General features: G+C 49.3%; 1 protein-coding gene across 2 annotated transcripts in view; it reads right to left on the bottom strand.

Annotated features, from left to right (window-relative positions):
- Window positions 1-12,131, bottom strand: part of CDK15 (cyclin dependent kinase 15) — a 72,220-nt gene that overhangs the window by 11,171 nt on the left and 48,918 nt on the right. For both annotated transcript variants that reach the window (XM_036320817.1, XM_036320818.1), the window contains exons 11-12: window positions 7,643-7,691; window positions 3,878-4,017 (exon numbers count right to left, since the gene is read on the bottom strand). In XM_036320817.1, the coding sequence (XP_036176710.1) occupies window positions 3,878-4,017; window positions 7,643-7,691 (189 nt within the window). The remainder of the gene's footprint in view (window positions 1-3,877; window positions 4,018-7,642; window positions 7,692-12,131) is intronic.

The following is a 12,131-nucleotide window of genomic DNA, read 5'->3' as shown; positions in this document are numbered from 1 at the left end:
ACGCCCTGCTCTGCTGGCTGGGCCAGGAGGACCCCAGCGTGGCCGTCCACGGTGACGGTGACGGGGTGAGAAGAGCGTCTGCCTAGCCATCTGCAAAAGCGATTAGCGTGGCATTGGTGTGTTTTCAGAGAGACTCCCAGTAATTTCTCCTTCGGCAAATGTTTCTTCAGGTGTTCGAGGACCAATAAGGGAAGACGTCGGCGCTGGGCAGGAGTCCCCCCACATGTTTGCCCTTCTAACAGTCACGCTTCTCCACCTCGGAGTGCTCCCCAAAAGGGAACGGATCCCGGAATCCCTGGATTTTCCTGGCAAGCAACTCCCTGCTTTCCTCTGGCCACAGCTCACTGCCACAGCCTCAGTGCTGCCCAGCACGCCTCAGGCTCTGTGACATGCACCTGGAGGGGTGGGAGCCATGCTTGCACTTGGGGAAGAATTTCTAGGTCTCTCCCACTGGGGTTCAGGCTGTCCTTCCTCTCTTCACCTATTTCCCAGCCGCAGGTTTTATGCTTAAGGTGTCCCCTGCAGAGGGCAGACACTGAGCGCTGGCGTCTCCCAGATCAAAGGGGAAACAATAAATTTTAAAGCAACAACTTTGTTATCCTGCACCCAGAATAATACACTGGTAGAAATATAAGCCCCCAAATCACACTCCACTCTGAATTGTCACCAGAGAGCAACATTGCTTGCAGAATTATGCCAAAGGAAACTCTCTTCACAAACCACTCCCAAGAGCATGTCTTCCTTTTGCACAATTCTCATGCCTGGGCTCCCCACCAGGGACGGGGATACACATTCTGTGTCCCTACAGGTTGGGAACTATGATCACCGGCCGGTGTTCCCTATCTGAAAAGGAGGCTGTTTTTTATACATTTTTTTTAAGAATCTATTTTTATTGACTTCAGAGAGGAAGGGAGAGGGAGAGAGAGATAGAAACATCAATGATGAGAAAGAATCATTGATCAGCTGCCTCCTGCATGCCCCACACTGGGGATCGAGCCCACAACCTGGGCTTGTGCCCTGACTGGGAATTGACCGTGACCTCCTGGTTCATAGGTCGACGCTCAACCACTGAGCCACGCCGCCCGGGTGAGACTGTTAATAAAGGCTCACTGCGATGGGCAATGAAAAAGCAGGCTGGCACTGCAGGCCGAGGGAGAGCATGCCCTGGGTGAGGTCCACTGTTGTCAAGGGGCACAAACTGGCCCCACCACTTCTCCCTCTTCCTCTATTTTCCTTCCCATTTTCCTGGTCGATTCGCTTTCCCTGTCTACTTGTCCCAAGTCCCCCGTGTCGGTCTGTCTCTAAGCCTGCTTCTGCAGCCCTCCCGCATGCACACATACACACATACACGCACACACGCCCTGCCGCCCCCCTCCCCGTCTCTTGGCGCTGGCCCTTTCATCCTCTCCCTCGGGGATTTGAGATGTCGCTGCAGGAAGTGCTTGTCGGCCTAGGCAGCAGCAGCAGGGCCCTGTGGCTTTGACAAACCTCATTTAATTGGGAGGAAGCCAGGAGAATTTGAAAGAACTGAAACATCCACGATGCTCCTTTTATCAGGCATAATTTAAACTCTGCATGGAAAAACCCCTATATGTATAAAGAAAAGTCAACTTCCCTCCTGCTGTGAGCACTCTCCATCTCCCCGCCAGCGCAGGCCGCCTCCTGCAAGATTCCACCTTTTCATTTCTCTAAAAGTGTCAAAGCAGATTTGGGTCCTGTGGCTGGGCGAACAGCGAAGGAATACAGATCGGCCTCTCCGTTACACCCGCATGTGTGCGCGCCCACCCCTACCTCCCCCCGCGGAGCCCCTCTGTCGGTGGCTCTGCTTCAGATGGCCCAGAAAATCAAAACCCACGTTCCTCACAACACGTCAGTGTGGACGGTGCTGTTTCTTCCTAATTACCCTTCATCAGGCAAAAGCTGACGCCCAGAGAACTTGGAAGATCCCAGCAGTTCTCGGTGTGTAGAATAACAGATCCTGGAGGAGGACCAATGGGAGACGTTTCTTTAAGTGGAGAGAGGGGAGTATGTGTGTGTGTGTGTGTGTGTGTGTGTGTGTGTACACCCAAGCGTGTATACTTGCCTAACATGGTAGCTAGAAGTCATAAGCCCCAGAGGAGAAAGCTCAGAAGGAGAGATAGAGGTGCTCAGAGAGGAGAGAGGGGAGGGATGGGGATGCAGTGGGGGATGAGGGACCAGGAGGGTACCAGTAAGAATTCCAGGTCCCTGGGAATGTGTTTTACTTAGCCACGGGCCAAACCATGTCCCTTCCCTCCTTTCGAATTCCACTCCAGGTCCACCTCCAGTCGCATCCATCTCACTTGAGTTATTCTAGTTCCTCCGAAGACTTGCCTTGAGCGCACACACATTCCCTGAACATCTGCGGCTGATTACGCACAGGCTGGAGCTGTTTAGATGTGATTTGTGCTAATATGTGTATGAGGGTGCCCCGCCTCCTCTTCCTCACCCTCTCTTCCTCCCACGCCGCGGGATCCTGGAGGTCAAGGACAAGCCTCTTTCCCCCCTCAGTTTTTATAGCACTTACTATGTTCTTAACACTTAATGGCAACTTAATAACTGCTGACGGCTGACTCTTCTCACAGGGTCAAGTCAGGCACATTAACCCCAGCCCATGATGGTGGTTATTTTTGGAGATCCTCAGTGACTCACTTAAATAATAAAATACCTTGAGAAATCCCAAACGAAGAGCTCTGGGCTGTGGCAGGATAATGTCTAGGATGCAGTGGGGCTGCATCTGCAACCCTGGAGACTCTGGCCAGACCAGATGTCTAAGGACCTTGGTCAGAAGCTCCTCACCCCATCCAGGTACCTTCTTCCCCATCTGAGCCCCTAGACCAGTGATGGCGAACCTATGACACGCGGGTCAGAGGTGACACGCGAACTCATGTTTTTGGTTGATTTTTCTTTGTTAAATGGCATTTAAATATATAAAATAAATATCAAAAATATAAGTCTTTGTTTTACTATGGTTGCAAAGATCAAAACATTTCTATATGTGACACGGCACCAGAGTTAAGTTAGGGTTTTTCAAAATGCTGACACGCCGAGCTCAAAAGGTTCGCCATCACTGCCCTAGACCCTTCTTCTTAGCTTTCTTCTCTCCAGCTTAGGACTCCTAAAAACTGCTTACAGTTGAATGGTGGGTGTTTTCAAAGAAACCCCACCTAAGGCTAACCCCCCCCCCCCAAACAGCCAGGCATGACCGCACTGCCCACATCCTCCGCGCAGCCCTTCCTGGCCGTGGTCGGAGAAACACGAGGAGAGCTCCGGCCACATGATCCCTCAGCAGATTGCAGATTTGGAGGATGACTTCAGGCCCCGGCAGCTAAGCTGATTTCAGGGTAACTTGTGTTTCCCATGGGCCTCCGGCCTGGCGGACGCTCCCCTCCCCTGGCGCCCGCCTCGGTACTTCCCTTGGCAGCATCAGATCACCCATCAAGACCCGCTCAGCCTCCTCTCTGACATATCCATGTCACCTCTCATCTTACTCTCTGTGGAGAGAGACGGGGTTGTTAGCAGCTTGGGTTCTGCTGCTCCTGGCAGATGCCCTCGAAAGCAAGCAGCTCCAGGGCAACTTTCCTCTCACCCAGTTTCGCAGAGTAAGCGTGTGTGGGGGGAAATGTTTGGATCATCACAGGGAGGTCTGTGTCACCTCACCCCTCCCGTGCCTTTGACTTTGAGAGAATCTCATGCAACACTCAAGCGAGTTGGGTCCCATCTTGCTTCTCCCGGGCTAATTGATCTCCAAGCTCACTTCTGGCTGTAAAGTCTATCATTCTCCAGGGCTCAGAGGAAATACTTTGCACCGAGATGGACACGTGTGTACACACACACACACACACACACACACACTCACCGTCGGGAAGCTGGTGCAGCTGAGATGGCAGGGAGCTGAAATAATCATGGACCAGGGCCTCCTGGGCGGAGACGCGGTCTCTAGGGAAGCCTTTCAGCATTTGCGAGGCCAGGTCTTCGGCTTCCGGAATCCTGCCCAACCTGAAAACGTGGGGGAGAAAAAGTGAGTTTCTCTAGAGAACTCCCTTCCAAAAAAATAAACGGGGAAAGAAGAACAGTAAAGAAAAGGGTGTGTCAAACAGAATTTTCCTGGGATTAGTAACGTTGATGGCAAGTGGGAAAATCCCCCCACACGGAAGCTCTTACCTGTCCTGTTACTAAGAGGAAGGGAAAATCTGTGTTCTATCGTTCACCCACCTCCCCCGCCAGCCTCCAGTGTCTCTGGCACCATCTGTATTATAAAAACCCAGTGGCCCTAACGCCGTGACGACCAAACGACCGGTCACCAGGAGGCGTGGTGGGGTCTGCAGGGGGGTCTGGGGTCCCGCGGCGGCGGGCGGGCGGGCAGGGCTGCGAGCGTGGCCACGCGATTTCACGCAGTGGACCTCTTGTGTATACATAAAGGGTCAGAATTATAATTATAGAAGCAGAAATATGTAATTAAGGACTCTTCTTTGAGGGACACGGCAGAAAAGCCCACTGGAAATATGCTCCCAGGGCAGCAAGCACAGACTCCTGCCAGGGGAGGAGGGAGAGAAGCAGTGAAAGCTCGGGTGGGAATACACCCTGAGGCACAGTGCGTCTGAAGCTCAGCTCCAGGGTCCTGAGGCAAGACGCTCTCTTGGTTCTCCCTGAGATGGAGCCTGGAAAGAGACATAGTTAAGTACCCAAATTACAGTAAGGACAGAGCCTCATGTTGGCCTGATGCTGAATTACAAAGCTGGAGATGAGTAAGTCCATTAGTTGAGCTGCTACCATGCGTTGTAGGTGCGTGGCTCTGAGAGATACAGGCAAGACTCTGCCCTCTGGCAGCTTGGTCCAGCAGAGGAGCGAGACACTAGATAAATTACCAGACAAACGTACGAGTACAACTGTGAAGGACAAGGCCCAGGTACCTGACTGAGAGTGGGAGGAGCTGGTCAGGAAGGCTTCCCTGAGGAAGCGGCATTTGAACTGAGAGCCGAGGAACTGGGGTAGGCGATGTCGGCAGAGATGTGTGGTGCTCATACAGATGCTGGGGTGGAGGGGAGAGGAGTGAGTTTAAGGGGAGAAAGGCCCGTGGGGTGGCCTGGACAAAGAGTGGGGACAGATCTGAAGATAGGGAGGGTGGCAGGGGCAAATCCTCCAGGCCTTGTGGGTCTTTATGCTTCCCGTTTACTAACAACGTTTGAAAGTCTTTGCTAATTGAGTGCCAGTCATTTAAGTACACCCATCTCCAGAGCCCGCAGAAGGGTTTACAAGTGGAAAGCCACAGGAGCAGGTCCCAGGCGGCAATTAACCACAGGGCTGATGTCTGACATTCAGAATTAAATTGCATGGCCATGCAAAGCGCCAACTAAGCAAAAATAGAGGGGCTTAGTTAATGTCAACTATCCTACCGGCCTGAAGCACAGAGAGCTGACACCCGTCCAGGATGCAGGGATCCTGGGACTCCTGGCCCAGAATCCTAATTTGCCTAATTTTTGCATACGATTTACATGATAAACTTTCAGGTGTCTCATTCCCATGACATGAAACTGTTTCTACAAACAGGTAACTTTACCCTCACACTCAAGAGTCATTGCTTTATAGACTTAAAGAAAACATTTGCAAATCCTCAGTCCTTACAAATTTCCAAGCCAGTTAGAAGACAAGGGAACCTGGGCAGAGGCCTGCCCGGTAGCTGGTAGCCGGAAGAAGGCCTAGTGGGTACGGGTGCCCTGTCCAGGCTTGGGTTTTCAGGACTGATGAAATGGGGTTGGAGTGGGAAAGCTGGTACGAATCACTAGGGCCTGGTATCACTCCAGATGGAGATTCAGGGAAAACCGTGTGAGAAAACTGTTCTAGGTTCACCCTTGCTATAGGGTGGAAGGATGTGGGCCAAACTTGGGGCCTGAACCCACTCTGTGAATTCCCAGGGGGTGGGTGGGTAGGTGGCTATAGTGAGGAGGGAGCAATGCGTCTATTGGCGCCCACCTCTGCACTCCCACCCGGGTCAGAGCTCTGTTCTCTCCGCACATTCCCACCTGAGAGCGCCTCACAACTGAATTGTTAGAGGAGAGGAAGGCTGCAGGACTGCTGTGAGCTAGTGTCAGCATGGCGGGCATACCGCTTTATTTAGGCTGTTTACGCTGATGGCTGGGGAAGCCAGGAAAAGCTGATGGAGCTCAGGGGATAGTAGGGACACATGGGAAGAACAGGCCACTCTTACCAGAAAATGCAAAGAAAGGAGAGTAGGTCCTGATTGATGACAGGAGGGCTTCTGTTTTAGGACTTTCCTCTTCAAGGAACTAACCCTCCCCGCACCCTTCCCACAAGGTTGTATCAAGGCTTCTACTGGTGTCAGGATGGGTCTCAGTCCCTCGGCCTCCACACTATGACGGCCACCACCCACTCCCTCTGCTCCTTGGCTGGCAGAGGCAGCGGCCAGGGCAAAGTGTACCAGTGAAGGCTTCTCCTCCTGCGAGCCAGTCTCTTGTTGGTCTTCCCGGTGTAAGCCACGGGGGCGGTGCTAAAATACATCTATCTAGATGGGGGGTGGGGGGGGGCCTGTACGCTAGCCAGAGAACATTGGCACTTTTGAAAGAAATGATAAACAGCAGTTCCCTGGAGCTTGTCTTCAAAACAACAGGGACTTTTCAGGGGGTGCAGTGCATTTGAAAATAAGTGTGGGGTGTGCAGACATCCTTATGGGTGGGGGGAGCCGGTGGCCGGGGGGGGGGGGGGCGCCGAGAGGTGCCTCCCAATAAGAGCTCCTTTGCTAATTCATGGCTCTACATCCCGACCTACGCTACTCTCTGCACTCTGGTAGGCACTCCACATGGAGGCTTTCTGAGGCGCATGAACGCTGTGTCTGGGGAAATGAAACGGAATTTGGTTGGGTTCAACGCGACCGCATTTTCAGGGAAGAACAACACGGAATGTTCCGTTGGGATCTCTCCCCCTCCTCCCCACCTGCGAGAGTGTGTTTTCCTTTGACATTTGAGCCTGTTCCCCTGTCTCTGATGTTTCCCTCACTGCCCTTTTTGCCTCTTCACTGAAGCAAAAAGAACAGAGCCTCGGCTAATCACTCTCAGATCAAATAATACTGGTTATTGTAATTGGTCATTGTCCGAAAACACTGAGCTCTTCTCAGCCCGGAGGTTGCCTGGCACGGCTTAGTTAGCTAACTATTCCGGGAATGTCGCTATTATCTGTTTTACTTTGCAAAAGAAACTAGGGATTTGTTGAAAGCTGGTAATAAAAGTCGGCCCTGGTCTGCGCCTAGACTGGGTGGAGAGGGCCTGGGAAAGCATGACCCCCATGAATCAAGCCGCTCCCCCCTCCAATCGCCACTCAATGATGTTATTTGGCTTCTCTGTGTCGGGGAATAATAAACCCACTAGGTTTTCTTGCAGGCCAACACTCCCTGTTCTTAGGGCCTCGGGCATGGTGGAGGGGCCCAGAACAATTTTAATGACCAAACGCAGTGAAAGTAAAATGGTTCATAGAGAAAAACCCTCAGGCTCCCAGGTGGCTGGCTCTCCCAGAGGCCTCTTCCTGGGGCGTGGGCCCCAGAACGAGGTGCTCGGTGGACTGAGGTCGGGAAAACGTCCCTTCAAACCCTGCTTCCCAAGGTGGTGCTCACCTGTTCCAGACGTTCTGAAGGCTCTGAGGTTTAAGCAGTGGGAACCAGTCTGAAAGACACACACAGACACGTTACAAAGCAAAACGGCCCTAAACTCCTGTTTCCAAAAATATTAAAATCCGAAATGTTCTCCTTGGCCTGGAGGAAGGGGGAATCCGGGTTCAGGTAGGCAAAGTAAAGGGTGTGGAAGGCCTCTTCTCACTGTGAATATTTTATGATTCTGTGTCAGGTCACTATTATGGGGTGAATTGTGTCCCCTCTCCCCCCAAATGCATATGTTGAAGTCCTAACCTCAGGCACCTCAGGATTTTACCTTATATGGAAATAGAGTCGTTACAGATATAATTAATTAAGATGAAATCATTAGGGTGGGCTTTAATCCAATATGATTGGAGCCTGGCCGGTGTGGATCAGGGGTTGAGCATCGACCCAGGAACCAAGAAGTCACCAGTTCCATTCCAACCAGGGCACCTGCCCGATTTGCAGGCTCCATCCCCAGTAGTGGGCGGGGCGTGGGGGTGTGTGTGTGCAGGAGGCAGCCTATCAATGATGTTCCTCTCTCATCGTTATTTCTATCCCTCTCCCTTCCTCTTGCTCCAAAAATCAATAAAAACATTTTTTAAAATAAGGGGACGCCGAGACAGACATGTACACGGGAAGACAACCTGAAGAGACACACGGAGAAGCCAGCCATCCGCAGGAGAGGCCTGGAGCAGACCCTCCCCCAGCGCCCTCGGAAGGAACCCATCCTGCCCACACCTCACTTTCAGATCTGCCTCCAGAGCTGTGAGATAATACATTTCTGTGGTGTATGCCATCCTGCTCTCGGTATTTTGTGATGGTAGCCCTAGCAAACTTATTATGGTTTGTAAAGCCAACAAACATTGATTTAGCCTTGACTGTGTGCAGAGCATGTGCCACGTGCTGGGACAGCACAAAGGAAGTCAGTCCACCCTCTCCGAGCTTATAATTCATTGGAGAGAACAAAGTTTGCTCGCATGAAGAGTCATGTGACCGATGATGATGGGGCAAAGTCTCAAAAGAGGTCAAAAGTAACGGGGCTAATTTTATATATTACTTGCGGGAAAAATGGAAGTGGAACCTGGCTTGAATGATCCAAAATGGATGACCATAAAATATGTAATTTTCTTTGGAGCATTCTTTATAACATTGACGTGTGTATACATGTGTTTCTATTATTCTTGGTATTGACACTATTTAGCCCAAAATAAAACCACCATAAAAGGGAAATTCCTTCAGGAAATACTAATTGAATGCTTCCTCTATGTAAGGGCCATAAAAGGAGCTGTAGGGGAGATGTGCTAACGCCCCTATCAAATCTCTGTTTCCCACTCCAGTGAGAAAAGAGGATTTCAACTCCCATTTACAATGACGTCTTCGCCTTGTACTTTTCTTGGGCCTGAAATGTAATTGTTTTGGTTTTTAAAGATCTCTTCTTCCAGCTCCTGCAGGAATGGAAAACACCAAGACTGTTTACCCAACAAAGAACTGGACTGATTTTGCCAATGCTGACAAATTCGTGTTTGCATGTGCACAGCAAATGACCTGGGAGGCTGGGCACCAGTGGTGGTGGTGACACACGGGCTCCCCTCCATGTTTACTTTCTTAAATTTATTATTTTAATCAAAATCACATATTCTTTTGAAACTTCAAAAGTAATTTCTTTTTTTAAAAAATATGTTTTTATTGATTTCAGGAAGGGAGAGGGAGGGAGAGAGAGAAACATCAATGATGAGAGAGAATCCTTGATCGGCTGTCTCCTGCACACCCCCAATTGGGGATCGAGCCCACAACCCGGGCATGTGCCCTGACAGGGAATCAAACTGTGACCTCTTGGTTCAAAGGTCGAAGCTCAACCACTGAGCCACGCCAGCCGGGCTTCAAAAGTAATTTCAATTAAAAATGAAATGTAAAGCCCTGGCCGGTTTGGCTCAGTGGACAGAGCATTGGTCTGCAGACGGAAGGGTCTCAGGTTTGATTCCGGTCAAGGGCACATGTCCAGGTTGCAGGCTCAATCCCTGGGGATCAAGCAGGAAGCAGCCAATCAATGATTCTCTCTCATCATTGATGTTTCTATCTCTCCCTCTCCTTTCCTCTCTCTGAAATCAATAAAAAATATTTTTTTTTTTTAAAAAAAGAAATGTGTAGTGTTAAACATTGAAGAGGGAAAGGAGTGGTTAAAGAACGCAACTGAAGTCAAATTTTCAAGGTCGGATGCAATCAAATGTGACCACTCTGCTGGCGTTTTACAGCCCCAGGTAGGCGCTAAGGGAAGCCCTTCCACATACAGGTTATTTACTCTCCGGTCAGATGATCGTGCCTAAATTCAAATAACCAGTGAAGATAAGAATATCTGGCATTTGTTTCGAATGTTTGTTTCCAAATCACTTTCTGCTGGCTATTTGCAGTTCTTCCCTGACCAAACAAAATTAAAATATTTCCTTGTTCCTAATGAAATCCATTTCAATCCTCTCCCACGGTCTGTTTTTTCCATACACAGAGCCCTACGAGCCATGTTTGTTGACCCTTTGTATTTTAATGCTACTTCTAACTTTAGTGTTGTTCTTGTGGAACATGGGTTTGGAATAAACTGAATTAGGGTTTGAACACTGAACCTAGGGTATGGAACTGCTGCTTCAGTTTCACTGAGACCTTACGTGAGATACTTTAACCCTGGCCAGCCTGCTTCCTTGACTCAAATTAGAGGCCATAGTCTCTCCAGAAGGATGAAGTGATTCCCAGAATTCATTGATTCATTGAGATAATGAATGTACAATGTCTGCCCCCAGAGCATTAAACAAAATGAATCTTGTTTGCTGCTCTTCTTCTTACTCTTCCTCTGAAAAGTGACGGTGAGTAAACTGTGTGTGGTTAGGACCCTGGACCTGGGTTTGGAATCCACACTGTGCCACTTACCAGCTGTGTAACCTGCGGTGTTGCTTAACCTCACTGGGCCTCAGTTTTCCCATCTGCAGAAGTGGAATGATTATAGTTCCTACTGCCCAGGGTTGCTGTGAGAATTCAGGTAGTGAATGTAATAGAAGTAGTTCCTTATGCTTTGCCTCTGCTCTTTCTCTTGTCTGATGCACCATGCTTTTCTCTCTCCTCTCAGGTACTTCCACCATATTGTTCTCCTTGGAAACCCTCTATAACTTGCTATTGCACTCTACTCAAATTCTACTGTGCTCCAAGCTTACGTTCTTATAAGCCTGGCTTGATGTCTCTTGAGTCCTCAGTGTGGGTTAGAGGCATGTTTCTTAGCTATGTGGTGTAGTAACATGAGCACAACCCGGGCTCAAATCACCTTTCTGCCATTTATAAACTTGGTAATTTGGGGTAAATTTCTTAATCTCTGTGGTTAAGTAACTCCAAAGTTTTCAAATCTGTAAAATGGGAATAATTTCCCCCGTAGTATGGGAGGATTAGATAAGATTTCACACTGGGTGTGTAGTAGGGGCTCAGTAATGTTAGTCTTATGCATTTTCCTTCTTGTTTTTCCTTCTCATGTTGGAAAGCTAGCATGGGCTAACAGCATGGTTCTCAAGCCAAGCTGCACATTAGCATCCACCATTTGGGAGAGTTTGGAAGCCCTGGCTCCACACCCCAGAGAGCCTGATTCACCAAGCCTGGGGCGGGCCCAGCATCGGCCCATTGTTGTGTTGTTATTATTGTCTTTAATGGTCTCCAGATGTTTCCAGTGTGGCAAACGTGAGACAGAGGAGGCTGGCCTAGCAAGGAGGCCAGGGTTGACCACTCACCAGTGACTCCCACTCACTTCTCTGAGCTTCTTGGGAGGATTCAATTAAACAATGTATATACAAATTGCGGAACATAGTGTCTGACACATAAAATATGTTTTTCAAGGATGGGAAAGAGGAAGCCTGATAAGGGAAAAATCAGTTCCCATAAATTCTCCCAGGAAAGGATGACCTGTAAGAGTTGCACAGGGAGGCAATGTAATAACATTGAACTTGAGGTTCCCTGTCTTGCATAGATGGTACCTGACTCTCTTCCCACATCTATTCTGTAGCTGCATGAGCTGAGATAGAGGGATTGATGTGTCCAGAGTCAGCCAGGTTGCTGTTATGAAGCCCAGCCAAAGTCCAATGCTGGTTCCTAGCCTTCCTTCTCATTCCTATGCAGTAACCTGATGTTGAATGACCTTGCTTCTCTCTTATTGATTTTTCCACCCAGTAGTTAAGCTGCAAGGGATCAATGAGAGAATGATCCACAAACAGATAGGCATTGTACACACCACCATTTTAAGAATAGTCTTCTTACTCTGGCTTCAGTTGTCTCTAAAAATCATAGGTCTATAGGCAGCGCATTTCCCTTCTCCTACCAAAGATGATAGTAAATCATTAGAGCAGATTTTTCTCCATTTCCTCTTTCTGCAGTTCTCTTTATAAGAGTTCTCATTGGGGTTCAATAGGCATTCGAGGTAGGAAAAGCAAAGTAAGCTGCCAAA

This window comes from Myotis myotis, unplaced genomic scaffold (assembly GCF_014108235.1).
Source record: "Myotis myotis isolate mMyoMyo1 unplaced genomic scaffold, mMyoMyo1.p scaffold_m19_p_8, whole genome shotgun sequence".
In the NCBI taxonomy this organism is placed as follows: domain Eukaryota; kingdom Metazoa; phylum Chordata; class Mammalia; order Chiroptera; family Vespertilionidae; genus Myotis; species Myotis myotis.
This window is presented reverse-complemented; position numbering and strand designations above follow the sequence as displayed.